The sequence below is a fragment of the Corapipo altera genome, unplaced genomic scaffold (genome assembly GCF_003945725.1).
Source record: "Corapipo altera isolate COAL_440 unplaced genomic scaffold, ASM394572v1 62, whole genome shotgun sequence".
In the NCBI taxonomy this organism is placed as follows: domain Eukaryota; kingdom Metazoa; phylum Chordata; class Aves; order Passeriformes; family Pipridae; genus Corapipo; species Corapipo altera.
Genome location: NW_020884894.1, coordinates 12069205 through 12087561, shown reverse-complemented (window position 1 = coordinate 12087561; position 18357 = coordinate 12069205). Strand labels below are relative to the sequence as shown.

The 18357-nt window shown below is 44.4% G+C and overlaps 2 protein-coding genes across 9 annotated transcripts; one reads left to right on the top strand and one right to left on the bottom strand.

Annotated features, from left to right (window-relative positions):
* Positions 1–599: 599 nt before the first annotated feature.
* Positions 600–6416, bottom strand: HSDL1 (hydroxysteroid dehydrogenase like 1). 6 transcript variants are annotated; one of them, XM_027646896.1, is made up of 5 exons: positions 6338–6416; positions 5248–5480; positions 4178–4623; positions 1772–1999; positions 600–893 (listed from the first exon to the last, which is right to left on the bottom strand). In XM_027646896.1, exons 2-5 carry the CDS (start codon positions 5465–5467, stop codon positions 798–800), a joined length of 990 nt encoding a protein of 329 aa, XP_027502697.1. In that variant the 5' UTR covers positions 5468–5480; positions 6338–6416; the 3' UTR covers positions 600–797. The 6 variants fall into 6 exon arrangements, with proteins under 6 accessions (XP_027502697.1, XP_027502692.1, XP_027502696.1 ...); XM_027646891.1 differs by having other exon boundaries at positions 6354–6397; XM_027646895.1 differs by lacking the exon at positions 6338–6416 and adding an exon at positions 6331–6337.
* On the top strand, positions 6411–17757 carry DNAAF1 (dynein axonemal assembly factor 1). Of its 3 annotated transcripts, none has more exons than XM_027646888.1 (14): positions 6411–6690; positions 7330–7455; positions 7929–8064; positions 8896–8987; positions 9825–10046; positions 10779–10945; positions 11203–11324; positions 11863–12077; positions 12570–12821; positions 13381–13490; positions 15427–15495; positions 16633–16984; positions 17274–17468; positions 17500–17757. In XM_027646888.1, exons 1-13 carry the CDS (start codon positions 6435–6437, stop codon positions 17378–17380), a joined length of 2226 nt encoding a protein of 741 aa, XP_027502689.1. In that variant the 5' UTR covers positions 6411–6434; the 3' UTR covers positions 17381–17468; positions 17500–17757. The 3 variants fall into 3 exon arrangements, with proteins under 3 accessions (XP_027502689.1, XP_027502688.1, XP_027502690.1); XM_027646887.1 differs by having other exon boundaries at positions 16630–16984; XM_027646889.1 differs by lacking the exon at positions 7330–7455 and having other exon boundaries at positions 16630–16984.
* Positions 17758–18357: the final 600 nt, after the last annotated feature.

Sequence of the window (18357 nt, the reverse complement as noted above, 5' to 3'; positions counted from 1 at the left end):
GGAATGTGGGGACAGCGGGGCCGTGAGGGATGGGGAATGTGGGGAGTGTGAGGACACGGGGCTGGGTGAGGGAGATCGGGAATATGGGGACACGGGGCTGGGTGAGGGGTCTGGCTGCTCAAGGAACACGTGGGTAGTACCAGAGACGGGGACAGAAATATCCTCCAGCTTCACCTGTCTCAAGGTTCATTTAAGGCCTTGCTAAAGTTACTTGTGTTTAACTCCCCTTTGCAAACGAGCCTAAGTCACTGTTGGCCACACAAGCCCTAGTTTTACCCTGCACAAAGCACGAGGCGTTCAGGGCCAGCTGAGGGGGGGTTTGGTTGGTGCAGGCAAACCCATGTCGTGGGTCCCTGCCCCTGTGCCCCCCAGCCTGCTCCCTGTCTTCACAACTTCTTACAGTCGACTGGGATTGTCTTTTTGAACAGCATGGTTTCAGGGGGATTTGAAGGATTCTCAAATTCTGTCAGCTTTATAAATGGACATCACGTAGCACCATGTGAGAGACGGTCACTTACTGTCAGAAATAAAACTGTACCTGCTCCTGCCCAGCCACCTCAATGAGAAAGTGAACAGAGATTAACACCAAGAACATCAGCATTTTGTTGCAGAGGAAAGCACCAGAGGAGCTGTTTAATACAAGGATACAGAAAGGATCCAGACTCCTGCTGTCTAGGTTACATAGCTTGTTTAACAAGGTCTGGGTAAGTTACAGGAAATCCTCCAAGGTTCATTGCAGTCTCTGCAGCACTGATCAGAGCACACCACGTGTCACACGGGACATCTGGATGCCCGTTTCACCTGGGGTGCAGAGCTTGCCTGCGCATGATCCCGCCGAGGTGCAGGGCGAGCCGGGCCCACATCCACTCCGGCAGGCGCTCGGCCAGCGCGAACTGTGGAGAGGCACATGGGCACGGGGAACACAGGGAAAGGGACACGTTAGGATACATTCCCTTCAACTGCTTCTCAAAGCACCACCAAAGCATTGAACATCAGCAACTAAGCCTTAAATTCCAGCCCTTGGAAGTTAAGCTATTTAGCTGTTTTGGAAGGAGCACCCACAGCTGAACAGTAAAGTTCTGCAAATAAATCCTAAAGCAGTTTGGACAAGTTCCCAACAGCAGTACTGTCCACTTGCTTTAATTGCCACATCTTGCCAGAATTCTTCCCATCTCTTTTATTCCCTTTGGACTAAACCTCACTTCTTCACTTCTTTCTATCAACCTCATGCTACAGGAAATCACTAGGCAGGATACATGAGATGTGACCAATGTGCATAAAACAATCTGTCCCCCAAAAATGAAAACCCTAACAAATGGAGAACCTGCTTCCAGATAACTTAGAACAAAATTATGGGGTTTTTCCCTGCTATTAATCCATCCTCCCTACCCACTCCTTCCCAACACAAAAAAACCTCAATACATTAAGACTGAAATAGCTGTTTCTGTTCACAGAAGACAGTTGGCCAGTCAGCAACACCCCAAGTGAAATGAGATACTCTGTGCCAATTAATAAAAACTTGTCACTTCCCCATTTTTGCAGCACATTTCAAGTGGGAATTGGATTCACTCTCCCATCTTAAAAATAAGCATGCCCAAGCATAATTTTCTAAAGGCACAGTGCCTTTAAGTCCTACAATACACATTGCACTTCTTCAAAATATTAGCAGTTTTGGTTGAGACTCCTAAGAAAGTAAAAATTTGATTTATTTTTACGTGACAAATAGTTGAATGAATATTTCCACATGAAATAGTTGAATGAAATCCATTACCAGTAATTCATGCTTCCAGAAACCAGCGGTCCTTGTGGATAACCCAAGAGTAGAAACAGCATGCCTTGCATATTCCTCAGCAGAAGGAAACAAGAAAGATCTGTTGTTCAACCAGCTGTTGAATGCTACCATGTTTGTAGCAATTGTACTTGGGGTTAGACTTTGAACAAAAATTCCTTTTGAGGCATACTCATAATGTATTGCTCTGCTGAAATAGTCCAAGTAGATCTAGAAAGACAAAAGCAGAGACATCTTTCTTTTTCTTTTTTTTTTTTTCCAAACAATGAAATGTCAGGGCAGAGTCTTATTAAAATTACAGAAAAGTTGTAACATACTTTATAAATCAGCTCCACAAATAAAAACTTGAATAAACACTATAAAAATATGCACTTTTAAGTGTGTTTCTATGGGTTATTTGTTTGCTATAAACCTGCCACAGTACAGTAACTTGCAGGACAATGTGCTGCTTAACAAAATCTGACAATTTCTGCTTAAAAACAGCACAGAAACATTTATTTCATCTGAAACAAACACCTTTGGGGTGTTCAGGGGCATTAAAGCCAGCTATGCCCAGTCAGAAGGCCAAAATAAAGTCTCATTCTTTAATACATTTACAGGGGAATTTTGCATTCAACTGCCTTCCCCAGAAGGCAGGTGAGTTACTTCCTGGGACTCCCTTATGCAAAATTATTCAGTTGTTTATGTGTGCCTGTGTTGCCTCCTTTAGCTCATTTTACTTTTACAGAACAGCAAAAAAAAGCACAAGACTGGTAACTGGGACTGCTGGAATCAGACAGAAGGAGCCTGGCTCAGCCTTATCAGGGCAGCAGCGCTGATGCCAGGCTGCTGCTCCTGCCCTGTCACACAGCCACCACCCCTGAGAAAGGGCACTTGAAAGAGCAGCCCGTGAGAAATGTGTTTCTGCTCCCAAATGGCCTCACAAAAGGCTTTCCCGAGAGTTTTTTGGGGAAAGCACCTTGTACAAATGCTCTTACAAGTGATTTAGGAAAACTAAAGCAACCACTTCAAACACTGTGCATTGTTAATGCACAAAGAGGCTGAGAACACTAGAGCAGCTTGTTCTCCCTTCTGTGTTCCCAGGCCAGGCTAAGACTGGATTGCTGATCTAGGAACTGCATTAATGATGCCAGCTAAATAAAGAAACTTCGGTATATCTGGGTTTGTTCCTTCTTTTTCATTCAAGCTTTTTAATTGTTTCAGTTCAGAGTGCAGTTCTACACACACTTAGCACAATCAAGGAGGCAGACACCCTGCACAGAAACAGGAATCCTAAGCCAGTTTCCACACTGAAGAAAATCTTACTAAAGAATTTTACACCTTGGCGTAGAGACTGAAATGTTAATGGTTAGTGACTCAATTTGCAAAAGCAGTGGGTGCTTTGCTGCATGGTAACAGCCCAGGTACAGAGGGTGTAAGGACCACAGAATGACCACAACAAACCAACCTCTGTTTAGCAACAAGCTGTTTTTTGAGCCAGATAAGGGAAAAGGCCAATAAGAAGCAGATCCTGTGGTGTGGATCATGCCAATGTTCTCCCTTACACAACTGGCTCAGCTGTAGACACACACACCCACAGGGGAAGGTATAGGGACACTGGGTCCTAAAGGGTAGTAAGAGCTGGTTTTGCTCCAGGCAAAAGGAAATACTCACAAAAGCTACCCCGGGAGCAAGGCTACAGCAGACAGCTGCCACTGACAGCTGGGAGCAAGGACCACTTGTGTTTAGACACCAGCTCTAGGCCAGATCCTTCTACAGTCTCAATTGCTTTTGTGGATTCAGCAGCATGTCATCCAGTGTAAATCCACAGCAAGATGAGCATTCATACTTACAGCATCACCCAGCTGCCCCATCCTATTCATTCTGACTGGATCTTCTCAGGAAGGATAATTATGGGGGAAAAAGTTCTTTTCACCTCTCCCCACATATGGTACAATGGTGTAAAAAGCCTTCCACCCCTTGGTGTCAGGTGAAGCAGTGGCCTGATTTGGCCACAGCCCTTGTCACAATGGTGGCTTGAGCATGAGTACAGCCCCTCTAGCTACCAAAGACTGGTGTGTAAGAGACTTGAGCTATGTCTGCACAGTTCAGCTGAATAAGAGAGAGATTAAATTCTGCCACTCTGCTTTGTGCATCTGAGAAAGGCAACATTTCTCCTAGAATTACTGTTAAGCCACAGTTCATACAAAATCAAAGAGCATTGACTTTGGTTCAAAGCCCAGCACTGGTGAGGATGAAGAGTTTACTGCATAATACAATATTTAAACAAATCCCTAGAAAACCTTCAAGTATTTTGATATCCTTGCTGCAAGTGTTTAAAAAAAACCATACCACAACCAACCTATAATGTACTTTCCAGTGCATACCATTAATTACACCCCAACTTACTTTAGAGGCTCCATAGATTGTTACCAGTGGTGTTGGCTGACAACAGAATACAGAAGAAATGTTCACAATTGCCCCTTTCTTCTTCTTTACCATACCTGGCAGCACAATATGTGTCATCATGTTAGCAGAGGCAATATTGGTGTGGATCGTGTCCCACAGCATATCCTCAGACAGATCAGTATAATAGTCTGCGCAGCCAGCAAACATTCCCACATTATTCACCAAAATCCCAATTTCTCTGTCTTTCAGAGCCTCCTTAATGGCTGGGTAAGGCTCACGGCCCTTGCTGAAATCAGCTACTATGAACTCTGTCTCCACGTTGTAGGTCTCAGATATGCTCCTGGACACAGCCTCCAGCTTCTCCTTGTTCCTGCTGACCAGGATGATGTTGACTCCCCGCTTCGCCAGTTCTTGGGCGTACGCCTTCCCGATGCCATCCGTGCTACCTGCCAGGGAAAACAACAACAGGATGAACAAGGGGAGAAACAGAGCAACCCCAGCCTTCTCTTTGACAGTTCTTTCAATTATAGCTCTGTTCTCTTTTCTGAGATCATGTGGTGCTGAAGACGTTGATTTCAAAGCCACAACATCAAAGACAATGTTGTCAGTAGCCACCTTCTGCAATCCCCCTCATACAAGTTTTACAGTTTCTATGACAAGAGAGAGCTCAAAGCAGAACCTTAATGACAGGCAGAGATGTCAGAGGTACAGCACTCGAACTGTGTTGAAGGACTAGACCACATATGAAAACACCATAGCAAAAAAAGGATCTCGTCTGCATCTCTGTCTACACTTGCAGGTGTTCATGGTGTACCTTGTAAATTTTGGGGGAAAACTGCTGTAACTCCTTCTCAGCAGTCAGTCAAATCACTTAGCTTGTCCATATCCTGAGGAACTGAATCTAGTAAGGCAATGAACAACAGCCACTCCAGCAGATTAACCTGCAACCAGAGGTAATACAGGCCCCAGGCTGCGACATAAAGCTCACCCAGCAGCACAAGCTACAAGTCTCACAGTACTGGCACAGTATGTCACATAAACCTAGGCAAATATGACAGTTCCTCTCTTACCAGTGACCACGGCCCACTGTCCATACTGCCTGACGAGATCAACCTCACCGCCCAGCCTGGGGACGACGTGCAGCCGCAGCATGCTGTAAGTGTCACACGCCAGAGACACACACTTTCTGACTGTGTACCAAGCTCCAACGAGAGCCAGGGCTTCCATGTAGAAACTGCAGGAACGACTGATTTCCCTGTACAAGAGGGAGAAATGATCCACTGCTGCCATGGCGATTACAAGCCTGGAAAAAAGAGAGATACGGGCAATTACAACCGGCTCTTGGGCCATGTAAACTCTTCAGACTGAATGGAAAACATTTGAGATTCAGCATGTTACAGTCTGAGCACTGTTTCGATACAGAAAACCCACAAGTCAGCCTGCTAAAACTTGGGTATCACCTACCATCATCCTCACTGATATAGGTACTGTTTAGCTCTTGCTCTAGGGTTTAGTTATTAATCAGTTATACTGCAATGACACTGATCAACGACACTGCAAACAAAACTATTCAAGCAGGAGAAGCCCAACATGTCAAAACTAATTTTGGAAGATGAAGAACTTCCTGTAAGAGAGGCAAGGATGATCAGCAGGACAGAGCTGAGACGCAAAGGCTCTTTCAAGGCCGAAAAGCTACACGGGAGAGAACGCAAAGCCCTGAGGCAGAACTTCATTCCCACCGCATCTCCCGCCGCCCCCGAACCAGGGCGCGGTGCAGCGCATCAGCCACCCCGCACACCGCGCCTGCCGAGCCCTCACGCCTTTTACCGGGAGAGACAATTTTAAACCAAGCACAAAGCTCAGCCACCGCCGCCGCCCGGGCCGGGCCCGATCCCCCGGGCAGGGCCCGATCGCCCGGGCCGGTCCCCCGCCACCCTCCGGGCCGGTCCCTCCTCACCCTCGGGGCCGGTTCCCCCTCGCCCTCAGGCCGATCCCTCCAGGCCGGTCCCCCCTCACCCTCTGTACCTGTCTCCCCCTCTCCCCCCGTTCCGTTCCCTCTCCCCCGTTCCGTTCCCTCTCCCCCGTTCCGTTCCCTCACCCGGTTCCGTTCCCTCTCCCCGTTCCGTTCCCTCTCCCCCGTTCCTTTCCCTCACCCCGGGCCGGTCCCCCCTCTCACCCGGTTCCGTTCCCTCCCCGCCGCCGCACGGGGTCGCCGGGAGCGGCCGCGCCGCCTTGTGGGCCGTCGCGCGCGGTCGCCATGGCGACGGTGTCGGTTGTGGCGGCGGGGCCGGGCCGCGCTCCCTCCCTGCCCCGCCGGGACCTGCGGGCGTCTGGTCCGCAAAAGTCGGGCCGTGAGTCCGGTGCTGACTCGGGGGCTGTGAGAATGGAAGCGCCCGCCGCAGAGCGGGCCGATGGAGGGGAGGTCACAGCGCCAGAGGCGGCAGAGGCGCCGCCGGGCGACCCCACAGCCGGAGCTGCCCCCTCAGAGCGTGAGGGCAGCGCTGGCAGCACAGGTGAGCCCCGGGCTGGCTCGCCAGGACCAGCTCGGGACACTCTGGCCAACACAGTGAGCTGACATCGGCTGTTAACTACTCACCTGGATGCCATGCGAGGCTGTGCTTTCTCCCAGCAAAGTCACTGGAAATCCTGCCATAACTGGGGCGTGCTCAATAGCTACCTGCCTGTCCCTTTTTTTGCCGTTACCTCTGCTTCTTTACTTTCCTCTTGCCGGAGAGGTACTTTTTCCTGTGTTGTGATCACACAGCTGGCCTGACCTCTAAATCTCAGAGCACAGGTCGCAGAATGGGTCACTCTGGAAGGGACCACCGTGGATGGGACCATCTGGCCCAACACCCTGCTCGAGCAGGGCCATCCCAGGGCTCATGGCACAGGGTTGCACCCAGAGGTTCTGGAATATCTCCAGTGAGGGAGACCCCACACCCTCTCTGGGCAGTCTGACCCGGTCCATGGTCACCCCCACAGCAGAGAAGTTCTTCCTCACGTTCAGGTGGAACTTCTGTGCATCAGTTTCTGCCCATTGCCTCTTGTCCTATTAAATAAGTCCTATTGTTATGTTTCAATTACAATCATATTTAAATGAGCTGGTACAATCATCTTGTTTGTACTCTCTTTTTAAATGTGCGGACTACAAGTGCAACTAGAAGGACCAGAGCAAGATTCTGAAGAGAAGAATACTGAAATTGCAGTTAATCAAAGGCAGCATAAAGACAGCGTGAATGAGTGTAGCTCTGCAGACACCTTCCAAGGAGTGCAAAAGGGTAAATCTGCAGAAGAGCTAAGCTAACAGACAGTGCTTGGGATGACTCAGATATATCATTACTGTAGTCTCTCTACATGTAAAGTTGAGAGTCTTGTTAAATGCAAATTAGTGTTAATTAATTGTAATACATAGAAGATGTCTAAGACCATAAGAACATTGATGCCAGTACTTTATTGTCACTGTATGTTATAATAATCTTAGGACTAGTGGGTATTACCTGACTTCTAGATCTAAAAAAAAATAAATAAATGCAGATTTCAGTAGTTAAATTTGCTACTACTTATTTTACTACTTTGCCTTCTAAAAACATTAAGTTTCATTAACATTGTCAGCAAAAATCTTGGTTAAAACCCTCCTCTTCCTGAAATTCACATTCAAGTGCTCTTCAGTATTTCTCTAAAGTAATTGGCAACGTGACACATTTTCCCCACCCTTGCTGTTAAATTGCAACTCCTTTTCTTACTTACAAAGATGTTAAAACTCAAGAGAAAGCCATCAACTGTATGTCCAGAGCAAACCAACAGAATGAACAAAAATCAGGTGTTGATCAGGAGTCTGCAACCAGCTCATCCAGTCAAAGGAGAGCAGAAAAGAGGGGCTCTGTGAGGTAATGCATTGCTTGTGGATGTGTTTTATTTAAATCTTGGCATCACTGAAGCCAGTGGGAGTTTTGCTGCTCTGCATGTTGATCTTAACTCTGGAGAACAATTTTGCAGATGAACTTAAGAATAATCAATGAATCAGGAATTTAGTGATATCTCCAGCATCTGTACAGATGTTTGGGGGTTTTATGGCCACAGTAGCAAACTACATTCTAACCACATGAGGTAGTCTATTTAGTGGATCTGGAGAAAATTGTGCAAACTCTTGTGGGAGTCATTTGCCAGTAGATTTGACCATTTCTCAGCCTCAGTTCAGACAAGGCATTGTGTTAATTCCTCGTGGCATTCCCAACCAGCCACAGCTGCTCAGTAAAACTTTCTTGAGTGCTATTTCAGAGTCAGCATTTCATTAAAATGTTGGGCTGAGAACTATTGATTTTTCTAGTCTGAGAAAAATGTTGCACAGTGGCTGTGCCACCAAAGGTCCTGTACCAAAGCAACAAGGAACAGAGGAAAGAACTGGAGAGGAAGGAAGGAGAGACTAACATAGAATCACGCTGCTCTTTTCCAGGAAGATGGACTCTCTAATTCCCTGCCCATTTTCCTACCTACTCTCTGTTTTTTAGCAGAAGGGTCTGGTAACTCACTTAAACAGGTAGAAAAGCCACTCTAAAAAAACCTACTGCTTTTTTAATTTGGAATATAGTTTTGAAAGCTGTAGCTATTTGTATTGTGTGAAAGAACTATTAACTGGAATCTGTAAGGAAGCAAAAGATTTCAGAATGTGCACTGAAATACATTTTTGGTTTTGCTTCTGCTTTCTGTTATTATTTTAGAATGACAAAAAAGACTCTGCTGGACATCTGCAAGCAGCAGAAATTATACTGGACCCCCTACTTAAATGATACACTTTACTTGCATTATAAAGGTAAGATGTGGACATGACTGTTTAGATTTATCATTCCAAGTAGCATTTTAGCAGAGAATCTATTTCATGGCTCACTAAAGTAAGATATCTAGTCATTCCTTTAAATTAAAAACATAAGTTAATTTTATATAATACTGGAATTGGGAAACAAAATGTCTCAATATGAAGGTAGAAAAAAAACCTGATTATACATCTAATTCACTTTGTGTAGTCATTCAAGGGATCAGTAGGAGTCAAGGGACATATTTTTGAGGTTTTTTCCTAAAACAATATCCTCTGAGAAATGTCTTAAAATACTGGTCTGGGTTGCATTCAGAGGAAAATATATGTATTTTTCCTTAAATGCGTTTGTACAAAGAGCTTTTTCCAGCTTTTAGAACCTTTTTATTGCCAAATAAAAATGGTCAAGAAGAAAATGAACAGTAAAGACTTGCTGCATGTTAGCAAGCACTACTGAAAGGAAAAAAGGTGTTGGAATGAACACAGATTGTCCTCTTGTGATCTTTGAGCAGGTTTTTGCATGATGCAGTTAGCTGGTCCAAGTTAGCCTAAGAATTCTTTCAGATAATTAGGACATGCTACCTTCTGCATGTGGCCTTGGGTTTGCTGTGTATTGTTTGGCATCTCAAGGGCTGCATGAGATCCAGACCAGAACAGGTACTGAGTTGGTCCTGCCCTTTCCGGGCCAGGCACGGTGCCGCTAATTCCGAGGGAATCCCCTCAGTCCCAGTGTTCTCCCTCCCAGGCTGCTGCAGCAGCTCTGCTTGCGTGGCACTGCCTCTCCCAAAGAGCCTTTTCAGCCAACACCAGTTATTCTAAAACCTCTTTTGTGTGCAGGGTTTGACCGGCTGGAGAACCTGGAGGAGTACACGGGGCTGAAGTGTTTGTGGCTGCAGTGCAACGGCCTGAGGAAAATCGAGAACCTGCAGGCGCAGACAGAGCTGCGCTGCCTCTACCTGCAACTCAATCTAATTGAGAAAATTGAAAACCTTGAACCCTTACAGAAGCTGGATTCCCTCAACATCAGTAACAACTACATTAAGACCATTGAGAATCTCTGTAAGAACTGTTGGTACAGTGTGTTGTAACCTTGGCCAAGCCCACGTTCCTAAGCTCTGACTAAGCTGTTATCAGTGGCACTAGTTTCAAGGGATAATTTTATTCATGATAGAATTTTGCACAATATCCCATACCAAAGTCCACAGGGCTTCTGTTGAGGAGTCAAACCTATGTATTTTGCAGATTAAATAGATGAAAAAAGAGAAAACACGTAGGAACTACTTTCATGTGGATACCTAGAATAATTAGGTATTTTTTTCCCCACTTCTTAGTACCATCTCAGTCTTATCTGTGTTGCAGACAGGCTGACAATCCAGTTTTCACTATTTACTTTACAGTTAAGATGTGCTTTGGCAGTTGCAGACACAATTACTGAATCTCTTATGTCTGCTGAAAGATTTATTCTGTCTTCAGCAGAAAATAAAAATTAATTCCCCTACATTACCACTTGCATACATTGGAAAATTTTGAAATGTGTGTAACTAGTTAGTTTGAAATGTGAATGAAGGACAACCACTATCCCAAAACCAAACAGCTGTGTTTCCCAGGGTGAAGAAAGCAGCTTTGGAGGCCAAGCCAAAAAGTGCATATAGCAGAATAACAAATTTAGAAAAAAGTTCCAAATTCAATACAAACAATTAGTTTGACAATGCAGTTTTTTACTTGCTCCAGGAACACTTCTGTGAAGCAACAACTCTTACCTTTCCTCTCCTTGTCCCTGTTGTCCTGCAGCTTGTCTGAAGGTCCTGCAGACTCTGCAGATTGCTCACAACAAGCTGCGAACAGTGGAGGACATCCAGCACCTGCAGGAGTGCCCCAGTATTTCTGTTCTGGATCTGTCCCACAACAGCCTCAGTGATCCAAGTATTGTAACTGTTCTGGAGACCATGCCTAACCTGGTAAGGCAAACACAGCTGAGGGGTCCTGTCCTGTGTGTGGGTGAGCCCCATGAAGTGGTTTGGTTGGGTAGTTCAGTGCACAACAGGCACTGGTTTAAAAGAAACATTATTAATCATTGTTTTATTTCTTGTTGATTACCTGTAACACTCAGGGTGTTTTATTCACCTCTTGTTTTTGAAATGACAGGGAAAGTGCATATCCAGATTGGGGTTTTTTTGCTACTCAACTTTAAAAATGGTTCCCCTTGTTTCTCTAGCACGTGCTGAATTTGATGGGAAACGAGGTGATAAGGAAAATTGCTAATTATAGAAAAACACTTATTGTTCGACTAAAACAACTAACATATCTGGATGACAGACCAGTTTTCCCAAAGGATAGGTAAGAAGCACAGCCTTCTTCATCACACAGCAATAAAGATCAAAAGCTGATGATCACTCACACATTTTTTGTCAAAATTGTCATGGAAGGAAAGGAAGACTGACCAGTATAATTTATTGAAGGTGGGTGACTTAGAGGACAAGAGTATTGTATTGCAGACTTCTAGATCTAACATACCTAGAAAAAAGCAATCTATTTTTTCCACAAAAGAATTCTTGAGCAGAATGCTCTTAGGCCAAGTCTGTAGAGCAGAGGCAAATCCTGATTTCAGCAGAAGCTGAACGAGTGTCTGGAAGAGCCAAGCCAAGCCCAGGCAATCTCTGGGGCTGTGATCACCAGCATTTGGCTGTCTTTATTTTTTTTTGTTTCAGTTTCACATACAAGATGAGATACATGTTCATCCCTGTTGCATAAGGGATTGTCACTGCTAAATGCTTTTTTACTATTTTATGCTGTTTCAAGCTATTTTAAACTTCTCTGTCATTGCAAAGATGGGCTTTTGTAGCTGTATTACAGTGAGCTTTTGTGTTTTCATTAGAGCCTGTGCAGAAGCCTGGGCTGTTGGAGGGCTTGAAGCTGAGAAAGTAGAAAGGGAAAAATGGGAAACCAGAGAGAGAAAAAAAATCCAAGATAGCATTGATGCATTAGCAGCAATGAGGCAAAAAGCAGAGGAAAATAAAAGACAAAAGTGCATGGAAGAAGGAGATACAAGTGCAAGATGTGAAAATGGAGATGTGACAGATATCCTAGAAGGTTTGTGCTTACAATTTTGGAAGGTGTCTGTGACCACTTCAATTTGAATGTGCAGAGGAGTCCTTATCTGATATTTTTTGGATTGACTAACAAGTAAAATTTGTTCTGCAAGCAAGTGACTTGCACAAAGGAGAGGACAGCCAGCACTTGTTGCTGATCCATCAAAGTCCTCAAGCATATGTTTAAATATGTAGTCACTTGTGAGTCTTTTCAAAGTTAACTCTAAGGACCAGCCAGTTGTTTACTACAGTGTTACTAGATGTTTTACTAGGTGATTTTTTTTTGCCTGGGAGCTTTATTTGCTGGGGAGTTGAGATGGGAAAACCCACAATATTGCTGCAGTCTTGGGAGGACTACTCATCCACAAATAGCTGCTCAAATGAAGTAGGAGCTTTTGCTGCATATTTTAGGCCAGTGTAGTAATGTTTGCATATTTAGAATGAGCAGTGGTAGATGGACTTAGCAATTTGAGTCAACTTGTTTCTTCTGTAGGAGCACCTGCAAATTCAAAAGATGGTGATGGAAATTCTAATGCACCAAAGCCTTCAAATATATCAGAAGAGGAAGAAGCTCAAGAGAAGACTGAGAAATTTAAAGATGAAGGTTTTGATGTTGGTGATGAAGTGATAACACTTCTACCAAATAGGGAAGATAACACATCTGGAAATATTCCTGCTGGAGTTCAAGAGGATGTGCAGGAACCAGACTTTTACAAATGTGCAGATCTCAACCAGGAGACAGATGGTAACGTACCCAGTGAGGAACCAAAGCAAACTGAGGGTGCAGAGATGATGAGCCAAACTCTGCCTTAGTGCAGCCTTATTCATAGATAAGAACATTCCATTAGATTTCCACAGTGACTAGGGAAAATCAAGCAATACTGGATAAAATATTCTTTAAATATAACAAATAAAAAAATTCTGAGGGCTTAACCTGCAACTTCTGCAGCTTAGGGGTGGAACTGCACTTCTCAAAGATGCCAGGTTTAGTGACAGGACAGGCTGCCCTTGGTGCCACTGTGCAGTCTGTCTGCCAGCAGAAGCTGTGGGTTTGTGCCCTCACACATGGAAGAATGCTTTTATAGATTGTGGAATACATTATTGCAAATTGAAAATATGAATTTATACAATAGAAGATATAAGAGAGACCAAGAATGTGATGGAAAGACCAAGTGCTGGATTCAGCTGTGAATTCTGCAGTGGTGGTCAGTCCCCAGCAGTTTGGCTCTGCAGTGCTTCCTCTTGCAATGTAGACATCTTTTATTCAGTTAGTTCTCTCCAACTGACTATTGTTTGTTCTTTAGCTCTGCCAAGACAGGAGGCAGCCACTGACAAGGCCCAGCTTCCTGAAGGGGATGAATATGCTGGAATGGAGCAGTTCAAAGTGGAGACACTGGAGAAACTTTATCTTGATGTATGTATTGGATTGAGATTTTGAGAAGTTTACATGTGGGTATTGTCTTCTCCAAGGTAATTCCTGTAACATCCTGGCCAGTAAAACTGTCTACCCAGGTTCTTAAGAGAGCTCTACTATCAGGATAAGTAAAAGAAACCCAAAAGGCAAAGTTACAGAGGTATTCATTCTGTCCAGTGTAGCATATATAAAGAATTTACCACTGCTTCCAAAGTTTATTTTGTCCTACAAGTGCTTTTGTCCTATAAATCACCTGAAGTTGACCTTCTATCTCTTTGATTTCTCTGGAGAAGCTAATGAGGGCTCTCATTTAAAAACAAATCACATCAAAAAGAATCTAGTTAGATACATTGGTCCTCTTAAGCAAAACTCAAATGAAATATGCAGTTGAAAATGTGAATTATTGCAGAAAAAGCATAAGGAAGAAAGAGCAACCCCATCATTGTCAGTTACCTACCAGTATTGGGTATTATAAATTAATTCTCAAAATAGAACTTGGAGGTCTATTTCCAAGAAAAGTAGGATTTGCATTATTCCAATATATAATAAGTAACTGACATTTGGAATATGGTCCTGTATTATCTAAGACTGCTATCTGATTATGTAACATTTAAACATGTTTACCACACTTAACCCTGGGGAGGACATGGATACCACTGAGAAATACAACCTCACTTCAGAGCAGAACTGCTCAGTGTGTCCTGACAAGGACACTGCTGCTACACTGACAGTGTCACACTGTGACACAACCAGCAAGAACAAACTTCTGACCTCACCATTTCCCAGAGCACTTCATATACTCTTTGATACCTTACACTGCCATGCTTAACTACTGCCAGAAAGTCTCATATCTTTGCCATGCTCTCAATCTCCCAGGAAAAAATTCCATGTTCTCCAAGGGCTCAACCCACTGCTTCAGCAGAGGGTTTGCTGCTGCCTCCTCCTGTTTGGCTGTCTTTAATAATGGGTTTAAAAAACACAGTGGAGAGAACTGGCAGCAATTCAAAGCATACACAATACTATCTTTAAAAGCAGATCTTGCAGGGTCTGAAATAAAGGCTTTAAATGTGTGGTGACACTGTAGGTACCCACCATGTGAGGAACTCATCAGTTCAGTGTTTGTTTTTCCCCTGGTGCTCAGTGGCACCACAGGAAGCTCCTTTGCCCAAACTGTAACATAAAGAACTGTTCAGCATGCACCCCTGGGGTTTCTTTAGACTCTTAAACAGTGACTGTTTTAATTCTGCAGGGGAAAAGCCAAACCCAGATCACACACTAATGCACATTCCAGTGTCCTTTGCTACTTTGTTCTCCCAGCAACCCCCCCCTGTACTCACATCACCGCAGAGGTTCCACGCAGCCACAGTGCTGCCGTGGCAGGGGAGGGCTGGGAAGGGCTGGTGAGGAGCTCTGGAGCAGCACAGCTCTCCTTGTTGGGGTCCCGACCCTGGATGGTCTGGGGAGTGAGATAAGGGAGGAGAGTGGAGAGGATTTGCAGTGTGGTGGTTGTGGCATCCCTTTGTCAAGCAGAAACAAGCTCCAGTTGCTGCACAGGCCTCGGCAGTGTTTGACCCACATTCCATGTACCTAAACCAGGGTGACTTTCAGTGAGTGATTTTGGTTTGATCTGCAGGTGCACCCTGCTGATTGCAACAAGACTAACAGCTACATCACCTCCCTGCTGACACCAAATTCCACCCACTAACATTAGTCTCAGATCTTGAGTTGTACTTTTTGAATGCTGTTTTTGTAAAGCTGTGTCACTTCAGGACATGCTGCACTGGCCCCTGCTGTGAGAGGAGGACAGGGGGCACTGCTGGCTGTGGCCTCACACTGTGACAAGCACTGCCCTGGAGAAGGTTCCCAGGGAGCAGAGGTGTCTCCTTCAGGGGTTACAGTAGCTAAGCACTGGTTCATGATCTGTGATTGTTTTCAGGAACTGCCTGATTTAGAAGATGTAGATGTAACTGAATTTCCCCCAGAAGAGGAAATCTTTGTTCAGAAGGTAACATTTTAATTAATTCCAGTAATGAAGCTTGTCTAAACACATTCACAAATGTTTTGCAAAGTTAGGATAATCTAGGTTGTGAAACCCTGGGTTGGGAGGTGCAATCAGTTATGCATTTATAAACTAAAATGGATGATTTCAGCAGATCATATCCACTTGTAAATCTTTTTTTTAATTTGATTTTTATATTATTCTATAGCAAAAATAGGAGAATGAAAACCTAAGTAATGCACCAGTTACATAAGTTTAATTTCTTAGTAGTATGTAATGTTATAATGAAGATTACTCTTAAAATACACTTTACCAGTACTAATATGCTGCAAAGGACTGAACAGAGAGAACAAAGCACCTGCTGCTGAATAAAATCTGACATTTCAGCTGAAAACACAGGGAGATTGAGCCTCCTCTGCTCCACTGCAGGCCAGTCCTCGTGCACATTAGCACTTTGCTTTGCTCAAGCTAATCTTTTAGGCAACAGCCTATGAGCAGAAACAGAAGGGGCAAAAAGAAGGCACTTAAGACTAAAAGCACAGTTTTGGCTCTCCTGCTAATCAAAGAATCATCCTGGCCTTGCTGGAGACAGGGGCTGGTACAGGACATGTTCTTACAAGTCTCTCCAAGGTAACTTTTCTGACAGTCAGCACAAGGCATGGAATTTATTTTCTCTTTTGGTCACAGACTCACAGCAGCGTTGCAAAATGTCTTGGCCAACAAAGCCTCCAATTAAAAGGAGGCAAGGGAAGGGAGCAGAGGATTAGTGAAGGAGTCTGTGTTAGCAGCTGTCATGCTGCAAAGGGTGCTCAGTTCTCGACTGGAGACAAATGAAGATGTTAGTCAGGTTTGGAGTTAAGTAATCCAGTGCAGCCCACACGCTGCTGAATTGCTGAAATAGGGCTTTTTATCAGCTGTTACTAGTTTATGGTCAGTTGGTCACTGAAGCCTGAGGAACAGTTAACCTGAGAGCCATCCATACAGCAGCAGGGCTGGGGGGGAAACACATCTTCCCTACATTGTAGGAGAACAACACATCAGAGCTGACAGCTGTTACATGGATCCAAGTGATAGTTACCCATCCTTTAGCTTTTATATCTAAGAATAATATATTTTCAATTATGTTTTCTGCCTTTACAGCAGGACTATCACCCCAAGATTGAAATAATTTCTGAAGTGACAAATGACAGCGATTCTGCATTAGAGGAAAACAATAAAAGCACGTTTGAGAAATCAGTAGAAGAAGTTCCAACAGCAATTTTTTCAAATGTATGTAAGAGCCATAAAGAGCATGAAGAGGAGGAGCACTTAAGACCCCTTCTTGAAAGCTTCTTTACAGAGCCTGCTAATTCAGAAAGACACCTGGAGATCAAAGATAAAAAAGCAGCCCCCTTGAAACCCTTGATACAAGAGGCAGTCACTGAGCCCAAGGACCATCTGCTGTTGTCACCAGTCTGCCATCAACGAGATGACCCAAGCCCATGGGAAGAGGATGGTAAGATTACAGTGACATTACAGAGGAAAAGGTGGGTGGCACATGCACACTAAAAGTAAGGGTCTGTTCAGCTCTCACTGAAGATTGCTAGTTACAACCACCTCTTCCTTTTATTTGTGTGGGAATCCTAATAAATTAGGAATTAAATGGTATTTTCTCTTTTTCTACAGAGGATTTCTTGCTGAGTTTCATTTAAATGGCTTTAAAAAATTGGGCTCTATGTTTCTGTTTTCAGCATTAAAGACCACCAGTGATTTTTATTTGTGTGTTCCCTCTGTGCTTTTAACAGGGGCTGGCAGTGATGGAGAAGCTCCAGTGATGGAGGGCCTGGCTGAGGGTGAAGGGTGTCCCCACAGAGCACCAGGGGACAAGGACACTGAGAGTGGATTGGATTAATCCCTTTGGAAAAAAAGGGACCAAATCTGGAGCACAGCACCTGGCTGAGTGCATGGGATCATCCCAAAGGATGGAGCCCAGCAGTGGGATCATCCCAAAGGATGGAGCCCAGCAGTGGCACCATCAGTTGGAACTGCAGCACCTGGTGACACACAGACCCCCAGCCCAGGCTCTGCAGGGCAGGGGCTGTTCACTGCTTTGCCAGCTGCTGTTCTGAGGTTAAATTCCATGCTCCAGTTCTTTATGCCTTTGCATCCTTCTAGAAATTACTTAGTTAAATGTTTATATCTCAGGGTTTCAATACAGATGTAGTTTCAAAGCAAAATGTAACATGTATCTGTCATTTGGACCAAATAAAGATTCTGCTTGTAACCACACCCTGTGAGAGGTGGCTTCATCATCAAGGGCTGACAGTGTTTTTGTGACACAACCACCACCACATCAGCAATGGCCTCAGCTCTGAGTGACCTCACTTCACTAAGCCCTGCTCACATTCAGGTGAGTGTCTTTTTTCATGTTTCTATAAATCCTTAACAATTCGTGATAAATAGAATTGAACAGGTCTTGTAGATGTGAACATTTGAAGAAATAAAATATTACTATGGGCTTGTTGAAAAGATGTATTTCCAATTAGCTGGGCATAGGTGCCATCTGGTGGCAAGAGAACTGGATCTCACAGTGACACAAAGAAATTGTAAAAGCCCTCAGGGAAGACAACACAATTGCTTTAAATTTCAGCCATTTTCCACTTTCCATGGATTAAAACATGCTGGTAAAATCCTTGGGCTCCAGGACAGGGTGGGAGGGTGAGCCAAGGGCCTGTGGAGAACAGGCTTGTCTGAAAGCACCAGCAGAGGAATCTGCCCTTCAGAAAGCTGCAAATGCTGCCAGCAACCTGTGGGAGCTTTGTCCTAAAAAGTAGCTGCTTCCTTTTGTGACCAAGCTGGATAAGGACTACTTTGAGGGCTTTGGGTTGT